Below are 18,335 nucleotides of genomic sequence, written 5' to 3' on the forward strand. Positions count from 1 at the left end.
TATGCAGTGGTGGGTGGGTTCACAGAACAGGTATGCAGTGGCAGGATCACTGAACAGGTATGCAGTGGTGGGTGGGTTCACAGAACAGGTATGCAGTGGTGGGTTCACAGAACAGGTATGCAGTGGCAGGATCACTGAACAGGTATGCAGTGGTGGGTGGGTTCACAGAACAGGTATGCAGTGGCAGGATCACTGAACAGGTATGCAGTGGTGGGTGGGTTCACAGAACAGGTATGCAGTGGCAGGATCACTGAACAGGTATGCAGTGGTGGGTGGGTTCACAGAACAGGTATGCAGTGGCAGGATCACTGAACAGGTATGCAGTGGTGGGTGGGTTCACTGAACAGGTATGCAGTGGTGGGTTCACAGAACAGGTATGCAGTGGCAGGATCACTGAACAGGTATGCAGTGGTGGGTGGGTTCACAGAACAGGTATGCAGTGGCAGGATCACTGAACAGGTATGCAGTGGTGGGTGGGTTCACAGAACAGGTATGCAGTGGTGGGTTCACAGAACAGGTATGCAGTGGCAGGATCACTGAACAGGTATGCAGTGGTGGGTGGGTTCACAGAACAGGTATGCAGTGGCAGGATCACTGAACAGGTATGCAGTGGTGGGTGGGTTCACAGAACAGGTGTGCAGTGGTGGGTTCACAGAACAGGTATGCAGTGGCAGGATCACTGAACAGGTATGCAGTGGTGGGTGGGTTCACAGAACAGGTATGCAGTGGCAGGATCACAGAACAGGTATGCAGTGGTGGGTGGGTTCACAGAACAGATATGCAGTGGTGGGTTCACAGAACAGGTATGCAGTGGCAGGATCACTGAACAGGTATGCAGTGGTGGGTGGGTTCACAGAACAGGTATGCAGTGGCAGGATCACTGAACAGGTATGCAGTGGTGGGTGGGTTCACAGAACAGGTATGCAGTGGTGGGTTCACAGAACAGGTATGCAGTGGCAGGATCACTGAACAGGTATGCAGTGGTGGGTGGGTTCACAGAACAGGTATGCAGTGGCAGGATCACTGAACAGGTATGCAGTGGTGGGTGGGTTCACAGAACAGGTATGCAGTGGTGGGTTCACAGAACAGGTATGCAGTGGCAGGATCACTGAACAGGTATGCAGTGGTGGGTGGGTTCACAGAACAGGTATGCAGTGGCAGGATCACTGAACAGGTATGCAGTGGTGGGTGGGTTCACAGAACAGGTATGCAGTGGCAGGATCACTGAACAGGTATGCAGTGGTGGGTGGGTTCACAGAACAGGTATGCAGCGGCAGGATCACTGAACAGGTATGCAGTGGTGGGTGGGTTCACAGAACAGGTATGCAGTGGTGGGTTCACAGAACAGGTATGCAGTGACAGGATCACTGAACAGGTATGCAGTGGTGGGTGGGTTCACAGAACAGGTATGCAGTGGCAGGATCACTGAACAGGTATGCAGTGGTGGGTGGGTTCACAGAACAGGTATGCAGTGGCAGGATCACTGAACAGGTATGCAGTGGTGGGTGGGTTCACAGAACAGGTATGCAGTGGTGGGTTCACAGAACAGGTATGCAGTGGCAGGATCACTGAACAGGTATGCAGTGGTGGGTGGGTTCACAGAACAGGTATGCAGTGGCAGGATCACTGAACAGGTATGCAGTGGTGGGTGGGTTCACAGAACAGGTATGCAGTGGCAGGATCACTGAACAGGTATGCAGTGGTGGGTGGGTTCACAGAACAGGTATGCAGTGGTGGGTTCACAGAACAGGTATGCAGTGGCAGGATCACTGAACAGGTATGCAGTGGTGGGTGGGTTCACAGAACAGGTATGCAGTGGCAGGATCACAGAACAGGTATGCAGTGGTGGGTGGGTTCACAGAACAGGTATGCAGTGGTGGGTTCACAGAACAGGTATGCAGTGGCAGGATCACTGAACAGGTATGCAGTGGTGGGTGGGTTCACAGAACAGGTATGCAGTGGCAGGATCACTGAACAGGTATGCAGTGGTGGGTGGGTTCACAGAACAGGTATGCAGTGGTGGGTTCACAGAACAGGTATGCAGTGGCAGGATCACTGAACAGGTATGCAGTGGTGGGTGGGTTCACAGAACAGGTATGCAGTGTCAGGATCACAGAACAGGTATGCAGTGGTGGGTGGGTTCACAGAACAGGTATGCAGTGGTGGGTTCACAGAACAGGTATGCAGTGGCAGGATCACTGAACAGGTATGCAGTGGTGGGTGGGTTCACAGAACAGGTATGCAGTGGCAGGATCACTGAACAGGTATGCAGTGGTGGGTGGGTTCACAGAACAGGTATGCAGTGGCAGGATCACTGAACAGGTATGCAGTGGTGGGTGGGTTCACAGAACAGGTATGCAGTGGTGGGTTCACAGAACAGGTATGCAGTGGCAGGATCACTGAACAGGTATGCAGTGGTGGGTGGGTTCACAGAACAGGTATGCAGTGGCAGGATCACTGAACAGGTATGCAGTGGTGGGTGGGTTCACAGAACAGGTATGCAGCGGCAGGATCACTGAACAGGTATGCAGTGGTGGGTGGGTTCACAGAACAGGTATGCAGTGGTGGGTTCACAGAACAGGTATGCAGTGACAGGATCACTGAACAGGTATGCAGTGGTGGGTGGGTTCACAGAACAGGTATGCAGTGGCAGGATCACTGAACAGGTATGCAGTGGTGGGTGGGTTCACAGAACAGGTATGCAGTGGCAGGATCACTGAACAGGTATGCAGTGGTGGGTGGGTTCACAGAACAGGTATGCAGTGGTGGGTTCACAGAACAGGTATGCAGTGGCAGGATCACTGAACAGGTATGCAGTGGTGGGTGGGTTCACAGAACAGGTATGCAGTGGCAGGATCACTGAACAGGTATGCAGTGGTGGGTGGGTTCACAGAACAGGTATGCAGTGGCAGGATCACTGAACAGGTATGCAGTGGTGGGTGGGTTCACAGAACAGGTATGCAGTGGTGGGTTCACAGAACAGGTATGCAGTGGCAGGATCACTGAACAGGTATGCAGTGGTGGGTGGGTTCACAGAACAGGTATGCAGTGGCAGGATCACAGAACAGGTATGCAGTGGTGGGTGGGTTCACAGAACAGGTATGCAGTGGTGGGTTCACAGAACAGGTATGCAGTGGCAGGATCACTGAACAGGTATGCAGTGGTGGGTGGGTTCACAGAACAGGTATGCAGTGGCAGGATCACTGAACAGGTATGCAGTGGTGGGTGGGTTCACAGAACAGGTATGCAGTGGTGGGTTCACAGAACAGGTATGCAGTGGCAGGATCACTGAACAGGTATGCAGTGGTGGGTGGGTTCACAGAACAGGTATGCAGTGTCAGGATCACAGAACAGGTATGCAGTGGTGGGTGGGTTCACAGAACAGGTATGCAGTGGTGGGTTCACAGAACAGGTATGCAGTGGCAGGATCACTGAACAGGTATGCAGTGGTGGGTGGGTTCACAGAACAGGTATGCAGTGGCAGGATCACTGAACAGGTATGCAGTGGTGGGTGGGTTCACAGAACAGGTATGCAGTGGCAGGATCACTGAACAGGTATGCAGTGGTGGGTGGGTTCACAGAACAGGTATGCAGTGGTGGGTTCACAGAACAGGTATGCAGTGGCAGGATCACTGAACAGGTATGCAGTGGTGGGTGGGTTCACAGAACAGGTATGCAGTGGCAGGATCACAGAACAGGTATGCAGTGGTGGGTTCACAGAACAGGTATGCAGTGGCAGGATCACTGAACAGGTATGCAGTGGTGGGTGGGTTCACAGAACAGGAATGCAGTGGCAGGATCACTGAACAGGTATGCAGTGGTGGGTGGGTTCACAGAACAGGTATGCAGTGGCAGGATCACTGAACAGGTATGCAGCCAGGAAAAGCTAAGCCTAACTAATCTTTCCCTATGAGAGACAGACAGCAGCTCGCCCTACTCTCTCTAATGCAGGCACACGAGTGGCCGTAATGGCCGCCGCTGCCTGCCTTATATAAGGGGGGTGGGGCTCCAGGGGCTAGTGTAGCCTAATTGGCTACACTGGGCCTGCTGACTGTGATGTAGAGGGTCAAAGTTGACCCTCATAGTGCATTGTGGGGCGAACCGAACTTCCGGAACCGTTCGCCTGCGGGAGGCGAACGCGAACCACCGAAGTTCGCCGGGAGCCGTTCGCCGGCGAACCGTTCGGCCCATCTCTACTTAAGCCACACTGAGATGTGATTCCATGAGACGAACACCTCCCAACTGCACATACCAAGTACTACCAAGTAGCTGACAGCTGGTGGATTCACTGCCTCCTGTTGTCCATGTTCAATGGGCCTATAACTACTGATTAGTTTCATTTGCTTTTCTCTTTGTCCTGCTCTCTTTTTTCCTTTCTAACCTCTCTCTTCACTATTAACATTTCGTAATGACAGGCAGAAAGTGTAGCCAAACAATGACAAGCTTACACGTTAATATGACATAACTTCTTTGAACTGACTGCACAAAATGCAAAAAAATAAAACACACATGCCTTAATTTAAAAGTAAATTAAATTTCAGAATATCAGCGTTAAATTACGAACTATCATTATTTTAATACTCTTAATATCCACATGTGGTAAAATAAGAATAAATAGCTTAGTGAATACAGCAATCACAAAAAACATATGCAAATTAGCAATTAAGTAAAATTGTCATCTAGGGGTAAAGGGTTAAAGGGTTAAAGGGAGGGGAATACATGAAATGTATTTACATGTGAATATTGTATATACTGAGGCTTATAGTAATGTTTTATAATAATTTCCATGACAAAACCCACCGTCAAAAAACACAGCTGTATATTTGCTGGTCAGCAGTACACCCATCACTTGGAACAGAAGGGTCCATACTTGTGATGACTAGTAATCTTTGTGTAAATTTCCAAAGACATACATAGATTGTGTGCTCACCTGCTCACAGCTCTGCCACTTTAATTAATTTACAAATAATCTTATTCTAACAAAGCTCCAAAGTGAACACATTTAACCATATCAAGTACCCTTGGTCATAGATGTTAAATAGTGTGGTAAATCTATTGTTGCATAGGGAACATTTTGCAATTTTGTTTTAACATTGAGTTAAATGAATGCTATTATGCTACTACTAATTGCACTGTATTAGTAGTGACTAGCGAGGGGATGTGGATAAAGAGAGTCAGGTAATGGGGTCTATTTGCTATTGCTGGAGAGCAGTGGAGAACAAAAAGTATCATAAGGCTTTGTTCCCATTAGAGCAGAGAATGGACATTTGTTTTGTCCGTTCTCTTCTCATTACTGACCAGACTGTGAATGGCTCCTATCAGATATTTAAATAAAGAATGGACAAATAAGATCAATATTACATAAATGATCAATCTAGCCATATACTCCAAAGTGGGAGATATAGGCCTTATATAGAGCAGGATTTGCTAATGGGTAATATATCAATTATAGAGAACCACACAAAAAGAGTATCCAAAATACAGCACCAAACTGATTCAAAATTGTAACAAAATATTATATACATTTTATTGAGAATATATATATCAAAAATAAAAGCAATTACAATCACCAGAGGTGATGTGCAGGGTGTACTACTATGATCAATACATAAATAAACAATTAATAATGACAGGACCTCCAACTTAACCAATGTAAAGTACAGTACTGAGCCACACAGAGGACCAATTTCCATAAATATACAAAGAACCAACAAAAAATAGTCAAAAGGTGAAAAAGCAGATACAACATTTGTAGGTTTAAATGACCATGTGTAACTGTATGGATAATAGGACAAACTAGACAGTTAACCACAGGGTCTAAACAAAAGTGCTATAGTGCAGGAAGAAAAGTGACAAGTGAAAGAGAAAAGTGCTTACGTGCTGAATCCGGGAGAGGAGGACCAGGGCACACCCAGCACAAACCACCTTAATGCATCTCGTGGGCACTCCCGCTTCCGGAAGATTTTGGGTACTCTTTGTCTGTGGTTCTCTATAAGTCAGCGGCTACACATAGAAGCTGTTCACACTTGTCACACTGCAACGGATCTGCGGGAATCCTCAGCAAAAGTGAGAATTCTCATTGGTTCATGGTGAACCAATGAAAATTCTCCCTGTTGCTAGGGAGAATTGGCTTAATGCAGCCTATGGATTGCACCATGCCCGGCTTCCAGACTGATTTCAGAGAGGGACCAAGCGGCAACAAGCGGTGGCAGGACAGGTGAGAGGCGATCGCTCCGGAAGTGGGGCGGATGGAAAATGGATGAAGTGTAGCCTTATGGTGTCCATACACGATACAATTAAAACATTTGATTTTCCCCTTTATTCGACCAAAGTGATCGAATCGAATGAAATTCAAAAATAATATTTTTTTCGATCAAGATAAACATATGTTTATGTAAAGATCCCTTTCCTAAATAAATGGATAAATCTTTTTTTCCTCATGTCTAACACTCTACGATGCTCTGCTAGACTTGTGATGGAGGTGAAGGTGAGGCACCAAAATTTCAGAAGACTTTATTTCCATGGTTCCAATTACGGTAAAAATACAGTAAAATGTGTTTCATTTTTAATATTACATTTTAAATTTCTATTTCTAAATGAATAAGATAAATATAATAGAAAATACCTATACAATGCCTTTAAAGGAACAAAGTTATCCAACAGCCATATGCTCAGCTTCACTTGAAACAGTGGCTCCAAAAAAGGAAGTAATGGCCAAGAAGCACTGGCAACAAAAATACGGATACTTATCCCTGGTTAGTAATGGTGGGTGAGATCGAAACTGGAGAACCACTTTGCGTGCTGAACTTCAGGGATACTTAACCCTTGAGGCTCTGTGCACAAAGCGGTTCTCTGGCTATAGTTCAGTTTAGACTCAGCACCTTATTTTATGTACTGAATATTTATTAATATACTTGTATAACAAGATATTACTCTGCTTATGATCCCACTAGTATATCAAGATTGCACTTTACTGACAATTTATTTTCTCATTCTACTGTCTATCTAAATTTTATTACATTTTTGTAATAAAATCTGGGTATATGGGCGGGAAAATAAAAATTGTATAGCGGTTTTCTCCTGCCAAACTCATAGTGCTTGCAAGGTAGCCTTTAAAGCGCACTCAGAAAGCAGTAGCAGTGTTAGGGAGTATTGCCCGAGAACTCTTTACTGAATAGGTGCTGGCTTACTGAACAGAAAGAACCAAGATTTGAACCCAGGTCACCTGTGTCAGTGGCAGAGCCTTTAACCATTACACTATCCAGCCAGGTTTGGGTCCCTTTCGGGAACTAACTTGACTACATGAAATTAGGGATGCTCGGAAAATTCAGCGGAATTATAAATTCCGTGATTCCGGCCGGAATTAGGTTAATTCCGATTCCGGTAGTCGAAACGGAATTCCTATACCTCTCAAACGGAATTCCGCGGAAATTTTATAATTCCGACGGAATTTTCCGGAATAGCACAAAAAAAATCTTCTTCCTCCTCTCTTATATCATGCAGTAGGAAATTGCAGATTTTCAAAACAGCTTATATACCATAGCTGGGATTTGAACCCAGGATGCAGTGTGTAGTAGGTATCTGTCTTAACCTCTAGACCATGACCCACACGACATGCTAAAGCTGGCCTAGCATAAACCATACTACCATTATGATCAATTCGATAGAAAAAGTAGCATGATTAAGGATTTGTACTTTTTGAAAAGCATGCTTATATACCATAGCTGGGATTTGAACCCAGGACACAGTGTGTAGTAGGTATCTGTCTTAACCTCTAGACCATGACCCACACGACATGCTAAAGCTGGCCTAACATAAACCATACTACCATTATGATCAATTCGATAGAAAAAGTTGCATGATTAAGGATTTGTACTTTTTGAAAAGCATGCTTATATACCATAGCTTGGATTTGAACCCAGGACGCAGTGTGTAGTAGGTATCTGTCTTAACCTCTAGACCATGACCCACACTACATGCTAAAGCTGGCCTAGCATAAACCATACTACCATTATGATCAATTCGATAGAAAAAGTTGCATGATTAAGGATTTGTACTTTTTGAAAAGCATGTTTATATACCATAGCTGGGATTTGAACCCAGGACGCAGTGTGTAGTAGGTATCTGTCTTAACCTCTAGACCATGACCCACAATACATGCTAAAGCTGGCCTAGCATAAACCATACTACCATTATGATCAATTCGATAGAAAAAGTTGCATGATTAAGGATTTGTACGTTTTGAAAAGCATGCTTATATACCATAGCTGGGATTTGAACCCAGGACACAGTGTGTAGTAGGTATCTGTCTTAACCTCTAGACCATGACCCACACTACATGCTAAAGCTGGCCTAGCATAAACCATACTACCATTATGATCAATTCGATAGAAAAAGTTGCATGATTAAGGATTTGTACTTTTTGAAAAGCATGCTTATATACCATAGCTGGGATTTGAACCCAAGACTCAGTGTGTAGTAGGTATCTGTCTTACCCTCTAGACCATGAACCACACTGCATGGTAGTAGGTATCTGTCTTACCCACTAGACCATCAACCACACTCAGGGCCAGGCTGATGCAGAGGCTGGAGAGGCTGCAGCCTCAGGGCGCAGTGTAGGAGGGGGTGCACAATTCATTCAGCTGTCATTCCCAATTGTGTTTGAAGCAGAAAGAAATAAGAAAAGGTGATACATGGCAGTGACTGCAAGCCAGATAAGTAGAGATTAAGGTGTTGGGGGGGTTGGGGGCCCTGGGGCACCTCTTAGTGTAATAGCAATCAGTGTGTGACAGCTGGGGTGGGAGGGATGGGGGGGCGCACTTTGCTGTCTCAGCCTTGGGTGCTGAAGGACCTTGTCCCACCTCTGACCACACTACATGCTAAAGCCTGGGCCTGAGTGTGGTTGATGGTCTAGTGGGTAAGACAGATACCTACTACACACTGTGTCCTGGGTTCAAATCCCAGCTATGGTATATAAGCTGTTTTGAAAATCTGCAATTCGCTACTGCATGATATAAAAGGATAGAGAGAGAGAGAGAGAGAGAGAGAGAGAGAGAGAGAGAGAGAGAGAGAGAGAGAGAGAGAGAGAGAGAGAGAGAGAGAGAGAGAGAGAGAGAGAGAGAGAGAGAGAGAGAGAGAGAGATTAAAATTTTTCCTTAGGGCCCTTAGGGCTCTTTCACACTACAGGCAGCGGTAAAAGGCTAAAACGCTGCGTTTTGGCTGCTGGCGTTTTTAAGGCGTTTTTAAGGCGTTTAACGCCAATACGTTCGGGCCCTTTCACACCAGAGGGCTTTTTCGGCATTTTAACGTCACGACCGAAATTGGCGTTTTCCTAGGTAAAATGAAAGTCCATAGACTTTCATTTTACCTTTCACATCTAACGCTGCGTTTTGGAGCGTTGCATTTCAACGCTCCCAGGAGCTTTTTTAGGGCTGACCGCGGCGTTTCTCATTACAATTGATACTAATGTATTGGCGTTAAACGTCTTAAAAACGCCTTAAAAACGCCAGCAGCCAAAACGCAGCGTTTTAGCCTTTTACCGCTGCCTGTGGTGTGAAAGAGCCTTAGTATCAATGGTAATGAGAAACGCTGCAGTCAGCCCTAAAAAAGCTCCTGGGAGCGTTGAAACGCAACGCTCCAAAACGCAGCGTTAGATGTAAAAGGTAAAATGAAAGTCTATGGACTTTCATTTTACCTAGGAAAACGCCAACTTCGGCCGTGGCGTTAAAATGCCGAAAAAGCCCTCTGGTGTGAAAGGGCCCTGAGTGTTTTCAATCATATTATCATTTTGACTGAATTTGAGATGGGATAAGTATCCGTTTTTTTGTTGTCAGTGCTTCTTGGCCATTACTTCCTTTTTTTGTAGCCACTGTTTCAAGTGTATCAATCTGAGAGGAGCATAACGAAACTGCAAACCTAAAAATGTCCACAGACTGCTTAGCTATTGTCCCCCTACCCCACCCCCTCCCATGTCTGCCTTTTCCCCTTGCTTTGGCAATGCCTGCATGAATCTTGGTCATGCCAATAAAGCTATATTTGATTTCAATGACCAATGTCAGTGACCAATGTCACAGACCGCAAGGCCGGTCTGTGGGTGAGGTCAATCGATCAGAGTCAGAAATCCTCTCACACTGTCATTTTGCTCATCACGAAGGGTAACCCGACTTCGCAATTTGATGAACTGACTCGCGGAGGGAGAGTTCAGACGCCAAAGGATTCACCACACACATACAATTCAAAGATCTGCCACCAAGCGGGTTACACAGCCCGCTACTTTAATTATTCTAGGACTTCGAGAACACTCAGCGCTGTGTAATATGTTGGCTCTTTATAAATACAATAAATAAATAATAAATACATTTGATTTGAACAGATATTGCCTTTTGTGGAGCTTCCCCCCCTCCCCCCGCATCGTCTAGGACAGCCTTTCTCAACCTTTCTACCCTGGAGGAACCCTGCAAATAACTTTTTGATCCCAAGGAACCCCTGCAAACAATGTTTTGATCTCGAGGAACCCCTGCATTTATTTTGCAGGAGGCATGGTTTTTAAAAGTATGTGTGGCTGTTTTTTTCACTACCCCCATTACACTGCCACTCATTATACTGTCTCCTGAGCCCTCAATTTAGTGCTTCTTATTACAGTTCCACCTATTATAGTGTGCTTTATTATACTTCCCCCACAATGGGGGAAAATGCCAAGGAACCCCTGCAGAGTACTCAAGGAACCCTGGTTGAGGAAGCCTGGTCTAGGAGAACCGTAGCACATTTGAGGATTGCTGGTGCAGATCACCTCTCTCTAGTAACAATAATTAAAGGAACCTTGTAGCAGATCCAGGTATATGAATCCACTACCATGTCCTGTATACGTTTCCTTCTTCCTTGTCCACTGAAAACTGCAGTTTGATAATAGCACGGTCAGATACGCAGCTTTGTGCAACTTCTCTGCTAATTCTATTCTCACCTTCTCACAAACTGCCATGCTGTTTGCTCTCTATGGCCCTGATGCACTAACGGCGGTAGTTATACTGTATTACAAACCACTTTATTACGTAACTACAGTATATTCACATCATTGCAGAACCCAATTGAAAATGTAGCCACAAGAATATTAGTCTGTGGCTTTTAATGAGCATGCTCCTGTGCTCATTAACCCCCTTCCCACTACACTAACAGTGCAACTACGTACCCTGGATCTGATCCCCCCACCCCTTGCCCGATACCCTAAAATGCACCGTCATCCCCATTGCTGCGATCGGGCAGCAAGGATCAACACTCTATGATATCATCAAGCCAGGACCTGATCCATTAAACATAGTGAGGCTGACAGTGGTACTGAACGAGGGGGCCGTGATCAATGCTGGAGCTAGGATAGGTGAGAGATACTTACAGAGCGTTGATATGGATCTAGGTGCGTCTTATGGTCCGGAGCATCTTATGGACCAAAAAATACGGTACCTTTATTTCAAAATAAAATATCTTTGCCATACATTGTACCAGCAACATAATTTAAGTGTTAAAATAAAGGGGGCAAATAGGTAGTAAGACATATGTCTTCTCCCCAAAAATGGGTGTAGAAAGTCAGCGAATCTTATAGTGTGAATGTACGATAGAAGTCTGCCTGCAGCCTGCCTCTCTTGGGCCAGAGGGATTTGAATGCTGCTGCTGCAGTGGCACCTGTACTGCTAGGGGATTGAGGTGGTCGCTTGGCACCTGATACCGTGGGGCTGTAAGGATACGGCTCACCCTTTGTCCTGGGAGCAGCGGCTGATCACATGTTTAAGTAAGTATCTTCAGAGGCTGCCTTCAGAGCCCTGCAGTCAATCAGGCAGGGTGCCAATGGGCAGTGCTCCCCAAGCATTAGTACTGGTATTATGCTGTGCCCTTTACCACCATTTACTATAGTCTCCTTTTTCTAATATGGTCTGGACAGGAATATATATATATATATATATATATATATATATATATATATATATATATATATATATATATATAGATATATATATATATATATATATATATATATATAATCATTATTTCCTTGTATAAAATACATTAGCAGAGTTCTACACAAGAACAGACACTATTGTGTCCTTCTCCCTCATGTGTTAACTACAATGCTAAGTGTAATGGTGATCAGGGAATCCACAAACCACTGATCAAGAAGAGCTGTATGAATTCTTACTCTCACCCTGACTTTATTCTTTATCAGCAGCACTTTATATAAGGATATAAATCAGTAGAGCTGTCACAGGGCTATGAGCTCTGCCCTGCTGACTAAACAGCAAAAACACCCTTTTTACTGCACAGAAGCATGGGATCTTTCTTTAGTACTCACTGTTAAAGGGATACGTGTAATTCCATGTTCCTCTGATGAGGGTGTTTTCAGCGGTGTTAGGCTGAGCAATACAGACTGATTTATATCCCTCACTAAAGACAGAGAGAGACATAGTGCTCCCATTTCTGTCTTAGTATTCTTAGGTTATATAATATCCCGGTAATATAATGGGGGAGTTGTGGAATGGAGGATGTTCAGGCTGATAGTACCTGTGTACAGCACTGCTAAATTGTATCAAACAAGTAAAAATGACTAGGCAACTGACTAGAGAAGGTGTGTAAGCAGGTAGACATACTAATTTAAACGTTGTGTAAATGAAATTCTCTTTAGGAGGACTAGATTTGCAATAATTTCAGAAGACATAACAGAACAATCTTACCTTCACTTGTGGAGATAGACATGCCATGATAGAATTGTTGTGTGACATCGGTGATTTGACTGAGATCAGAGAGTGGTAATTGAATGTGCCTGCAAGTGAACTGCTTGTGGACTCAGAGGCGTAACAATAGACCCTGCAAGGGATGCAGCCGCAGGGGGGGCCGGAAGCCACAGGGGGCCCCATCCTGAGAGACTGACAACTAAGGGCAAGGAGAGAAAAAACGTTCTGCTCTCTGCACAATTGTTCTAATGACTGCATCTGCTCAGCCACTGATAAGGAATCATACAAAGATTTGTAGACAGCCCCTATTCAGTGTTCAGCCAGGTTTTGTGTACAGTGCAAGTGCTGTGTTCTGTAGTGATGCTTTAGGAGTCTGGGCACTGAGAGAAAAAGCTTTCTATTCTCTGCACAATTGTTATAATGACTGCATCTGCAAATGAATCATACAAAGTTTTGTAGACAAAGATATGTAGACAGTCCTTATTCAGTGTGCAGCAGGTTCTTGTGTACAGACCCCAACCTCTCTACTACTCTACAAATACTCTGTACTGTAGTGTTCCTGGAGGAGTCTGCAGAGCCAGTTCTGCTCCATCAGAGATGGACAAAGTGAGTGTAATAAGCTGATTCTGGGAGCATACTTGTGTGTCAGTTTTCTGTGTGTGTTTTCTGCACACAATGGGCTTGATTCACTAAACCGTGATAACTCAAATATCACACCTTATCAACGATATCACTCCTTATCAAAGTTTACATGCCTTATCAGAGTAGCATAGCGAGTGTTACTAACTTATGTCTGCAAATTGGCAATGGCACTCGTCCTGCCCTGAACTCCTGTGAGTTTGTAGTGCTCGCTATGTTACTCTGATAAGGCGTGTTAACTTTGATAAGGTGTGATAGCTTTGATAAGGTGTGATATTTGAGTTATCACGGTTTAGTGAATCAATCCAATGTGTGTCTGTATTTGTGAAAACATGCCTGTTTTATCTCAGAAGCTAATGCAATTGATGGAGAAAATACAAGCAGTACACAGTGCTTCTGCATGGGGAAAACACATTCAAGTGTGCACTAGACAATTGTATAACATTGGTTCTCAGTTTACCTGTGCAGAAAGCGGGGGGGGGGGGGGGGGGAATCCAAAGTTTCACAGGGGAGCCCAGTGATTTATAGTCCCCTGCCTGTGGTGGTCACTAACAGGGGCATAACTAGAAATCACTGGGCCCTCCTGCGAAACTTTGGATGGGGCCCCCCATCCCCCGTATAGGTGCCCGCCCCCAGTATAGCCAGGTATAGGTGCCCTCAGTATAGCTAGGTATAGATGCCATCACTATAGTCAGGTATAGGTGCCCACAGTTTAGCCAGGCATGGGTGCCCCTAGTAAAGTCAGTCATGGGTACCCTCAGTATAGCTAGGTATAGGTGCCCTCAGTACAGCTAGGCATGGGTGCCCTCAGTATAGCTAGGCATGGGTGCCCCCAGTTTAGCTAGGTATAGGTGCCCTCAGTATAGACAGGCATGGGTGCCCCCAGTTTAGCTAGGTATAGGTGCCCTCAGTATAGCCAGGCATGGGTGCCCCCAGTTTAGCTAGGTATAGATGCCCTCAGTGTAGCTAGGCATGGGTGATCCCAGTTTAGCTAGGTATAGGGTCCCTCAGTTTAGTTAGGCATGGGTGCCCTCAGTATAGCCAGGCATGGGTGCCCTAAGTATAGCCAGGCATGGGTGCCCCCAGTTTATCTAGGTATAGGTGCCCTCAGTGTAGCTAGACATGGGTGCCCTCAATATAGCTAGGCATGGGTGCCCCCAGTTTAACTATGTATAGGTGCCCTCAGTATAGCCAGGCATGGGTGCCCCCAGTTTAGCTAGGTATAGGTGCCCTCAGTGTAGCCAAGAGGGGACGCAGCGCATGAAGGGAGAGCGATGCCCACACACAGCGGTGGGGAGGGGGGCCACTCCCCTCCTCCCTCACCTTGGGCTCCCCCATCAGCGATTCCTCCTCCGGCATTAATTAGCAGCAGTAGCAGTGGCGGTGTAAAGGGAACGCAGACTTACTACTATGTTCCACACCGGAGATTCGTCTCTGTAAAAGTGCCCGATGACGCTACTTCCTGTTTATCAGGAAGTAGCGCCATCGGGCGCTGATACAGAGAAGATCCAGCGTGGAACGCGGAAGTAAGTCCGCGTTCCCTTTACACCGCCGCCGCTACTGCTGCTAATTAATGCCGGAGGAGGCTGCGCTGATGGGGGAGCCCAAGGTAAGGGAGGAGGGGAGTGCCCCCCCTCCCCACCGCTGTGTGTGGGCATCGCTCCCCCTTCATGCACTGCGTCCCCTCCTGGCTCCTGCCCCCCAAAATGGCCCTGGGCGGGCCCCACAGGGGCCCGCAGCCACATCCCTTGCAGCCCCTATTGTTACGCCCCTAGTCACTAATGATTAATTTTTTGTCCAATCTTACCAAATCTATGTAGTAGAAGGGTAAACTGGGTGAATATTTTGAACGGATACTTTAGGCGGGCCCTTATATTACATAAATTGGTAAGAATTGGAAAAAAAAAGGATTGGATAATTAGTGGGCACCTTTTGACTGACTGAGCCCAATTCAGTTACAACAATCTCCAGTGTTAGGCCTTGTTCACATGGTAGACTGAACTGTGTGCTTGTTGGGCAATTCAGGCTCCGGTTGCTTGCTATGAGCGCCTTTCGAATGCAGTTAAAATGCGGCCGTATGGTATTCGTGTCTGCGTTTCACATGTTTGCCTTTGACAATTAATAAGAGGAAGTTTATTGGCTTAGCTGTAAACTTTAGGTCTGATGAAGACAAGTATGTTATGCTAATACTCATAATCTTACTTAGGTTATGTGATGCATAAATCTGTTACAGGATGCATTGGCCCTTATTCAATTTACTTTTTCTCCTGAGTTTTCTCCTAGGAGATAATTTTTAATCTTCTACTTAAAATGACATCACTGTGTGATGTGAAAAATGGGAAAAAGAAAATAAGGTGAACAAAAATATATGGGACAATGATGACTGTTAGAGGTTAATAGTTCTGTAGCCTACTAGATTATATTATATTATCTGGAGTGGGTACAAGATGAGATTTTAAAAGCACAACAATATACTGGATATATTTGAACATGAGTTCTTGTTAAATGTAGTGTACTCACCTGCATGACCGTTTCAGAAGATCCAATACTGTGGTGTGGTGTCGGTCCACTACTTCATAACTGGCATCAAAGGAATCCTCTGAGTAAATAGGTCTGGCCACCAAGTAATCATTCTTTGCATGATCTTTCCTTGTCGCCTCCTCATAGTTTTCCATTATAAAAATCTTTTTGTTAGCTAAAAACTGTTATATCTCATGTAATAGTTTTGATCTTTTGATCTGAAATATAAAAATATGAGCACATCAAGTAAATCACTTTAGATCTGTACAGGGAATACCCTACTTACAAATGACTTGAGTTACAACTTTTCAGATACACAAAGTTGTCTCCATGTACAAAATACATGTATTGTTTTTGTTATTACATATGTTTGTTGTTACATGTTACAATATTGTATAAACTGTTGTAAGTAGTTTCAAACGCTTTAGAAGCACTTGGAAACCAACCCACCAAAATAGTTGATGCTACTATCAGTGTTGCTCGGATACCTCATTATCCTATTCGAGTTTGGTCGAATTCGGATAGTAAACTATCCAAATTTACTCGAAGTTCGATATTCGAGTTAATCGAATATCCGATTCGACCTCGGATATCCGACGTCACTATCCGAGTCTGTATTCGAGTAAAATATTCGAGCTGGCCTTAAATAGCTTTTAAAACTTGTATTGGAGGTCAATGATGCATGAAACCACCTTTTTTATGAAGAAAAACATCAAGTGATTATGTGGTGATGTAGTAGTTACAAAAAAGGTATCAAAAATAGTAAATTAACTTCATGAAAAGTGTTTGCATGAGAAGGTGTGTCCAAAATGGTTGTTGGAAGTCTTCTTCTTCTTCTTCCTCCTCCTTCTTCTTCTTCCATATCTTCTTCTTCTATATCTTCTTCTTCTTCTATATCTTCTTCTTCTATATCTTCTTCTTCTATATCTTCTTCTTCTTCTTCTATATCTTCTTCTTCTTCTTCTATATCTTCTATATCTTCTTCTTCTTCTTCTTCTCTATCATTATATTATGTGTCTTGGTTTCCTTTCTTTTGTAATATTTTTTTTACTTCATTTGTGGAAATATTTTATTTTAATAACAACACCATAGTTATATTTGTGTTGATGGCATAATAGGTAGTGGCACATTGCAAGCCACAGCGCGTTTTTCTTCTTCTTCTTCTTCAATAACTCCTTCTTCTATATCTTCTTCTTCTATATCTTCTTCTTCTTCCTCTTCTTCGCTATCATTATATTATGTGTCTTGGTTTTCCTTTCTTTTGTAATTTTTTTTTTACTTCATTTGTGGAAATATTTTATTTTAATAACAACACCATAGTTATATTTGTGTTCATGGCATAATAGGTAGTGGCACATTGCAAGCCACAGCGCCTTTTTCTGTGTACCCTGGCGGTGGTAAAACACAGACATCAGCAGGAGGAGGAAGTAGTTGCAAGTTGTAGTGTGGTAAATTTAATAGCTGGTAGGAGAGTTGGTGGCAGCAGAAAAAATAGTTCTTCTTCTGTTCTCCCTGGCAGTGGTAGCAGCACACAGACAGCAGAAGCTCAATGCAGCTACAGGAGGAGGAGTAGTGTGTGTCAGGCAGTGTGATGTGACTGACATAATAGGCCCTGGTTCCGAGCGGTGGTACCAGGGCCGTAAATAAACAGCATGAGGTTCTAGACAGCGGTCGTGAAGCCCACATTGTGTCCAATGCACAATTGGGACAGCACAGTTTTCAACCCGGACACCTCTAAAAAATTCAAATTGATGCAGCTATTTTTGAGCGTAATAGCTGGTGGCGCATGGGCAGCAGCACCTTGTAATGTGTTCCCTGGCAGTGGAGACACAGACAGCAGGAGGAAATGCAACAGCAGGCAGCGTGAGGAGGATGAGTGTGTGGCAGAATGGCAGCAGGCAGCAGGAGGGCAGGCAGCGAGACATAATAGGCCCTGGTTCCTAGCAGTGGTACCAGGGCCGTAAATAAACAGCATGAGGTTCCAGACAGCGGTCGTGAAGCCCACATTGTGTCCAATGCACAATTGTGACATCACAGTTTTCAATCCGGACACCTCTAAATGAATTACAATTTTTTTTTATCAAATTGATGCAGCTATTTTTGAGCGTAATAGCTGGTGGCGCATGGGCAGCAGCACCTTGTAATGTGTTCCCTGGCAGTGGAGACACAGACAGCAGGAGGAAATACAACAGCAGGCAGCGTGAGGAGGATGAGTGTGTGGCAGACTGGCAGCAGGCAGCAGGAGGGCAGGCAGCGAGACATAATAGGCCCTGGTTCCTGGCGGTGGTACCAGGGCCGTAAATAAACAGCATAAGGTTCCAGACAGCGGTCGTGAAGCCCACATTGTGTCCAATACACAATTGGGACAGCACAGTTTTCAACCTCTAAAATAATTTACATTTTTTTTTTCAAAATAAATAATGCAGGGCAGGCAGCTATTTTTGAGCGTCATAGCTGGTG

At 44.7% G+C, this 18,335-nt stretch overlaps 1 protein-coding gene across 1 annotated transcript in view; it reads right to left on the minus strand.

The window, feature by feature from the left end:
• Nucleotides 1-18,335, minus strand: part of LOC137561393 (chloride anion exchanger-like) — a 130,138-nt gene that overhangs the window by 103,805 nt on the left and 7,998 nt on the right. Inside the window, exon 2 of the mRNA XM_068272688.1 lies at nucleotides 15,876-16,093. Within this exon, the coding sequence (XP_068128789.1) occupies nucleotides 15,876-16,030 (155 nt within the window). The 5' untranslated portion in view covers nucleotides 16,031-16,093. The remainder of the gene's footprint in view (nucleotides 1-15,875; nucleotides 16,094-18,335) is intronic.

Source organism: Hyperolius riggenbachi, chromosome 3 (assembly GCF_040937935.1).
Source record: "Hyperolius riggenbachi isolate aHypRig1 chromosome 3, aHypRig1.pri, whole genome shotgun sequence".
NCBI classification, from domain to species: domain Eukaryota; kingdom Metazoa; phylum Chordata; class Amphibia; order Anura; family Hyperoliidae; genus Hyperolius; species Hyperolius riggenbachi.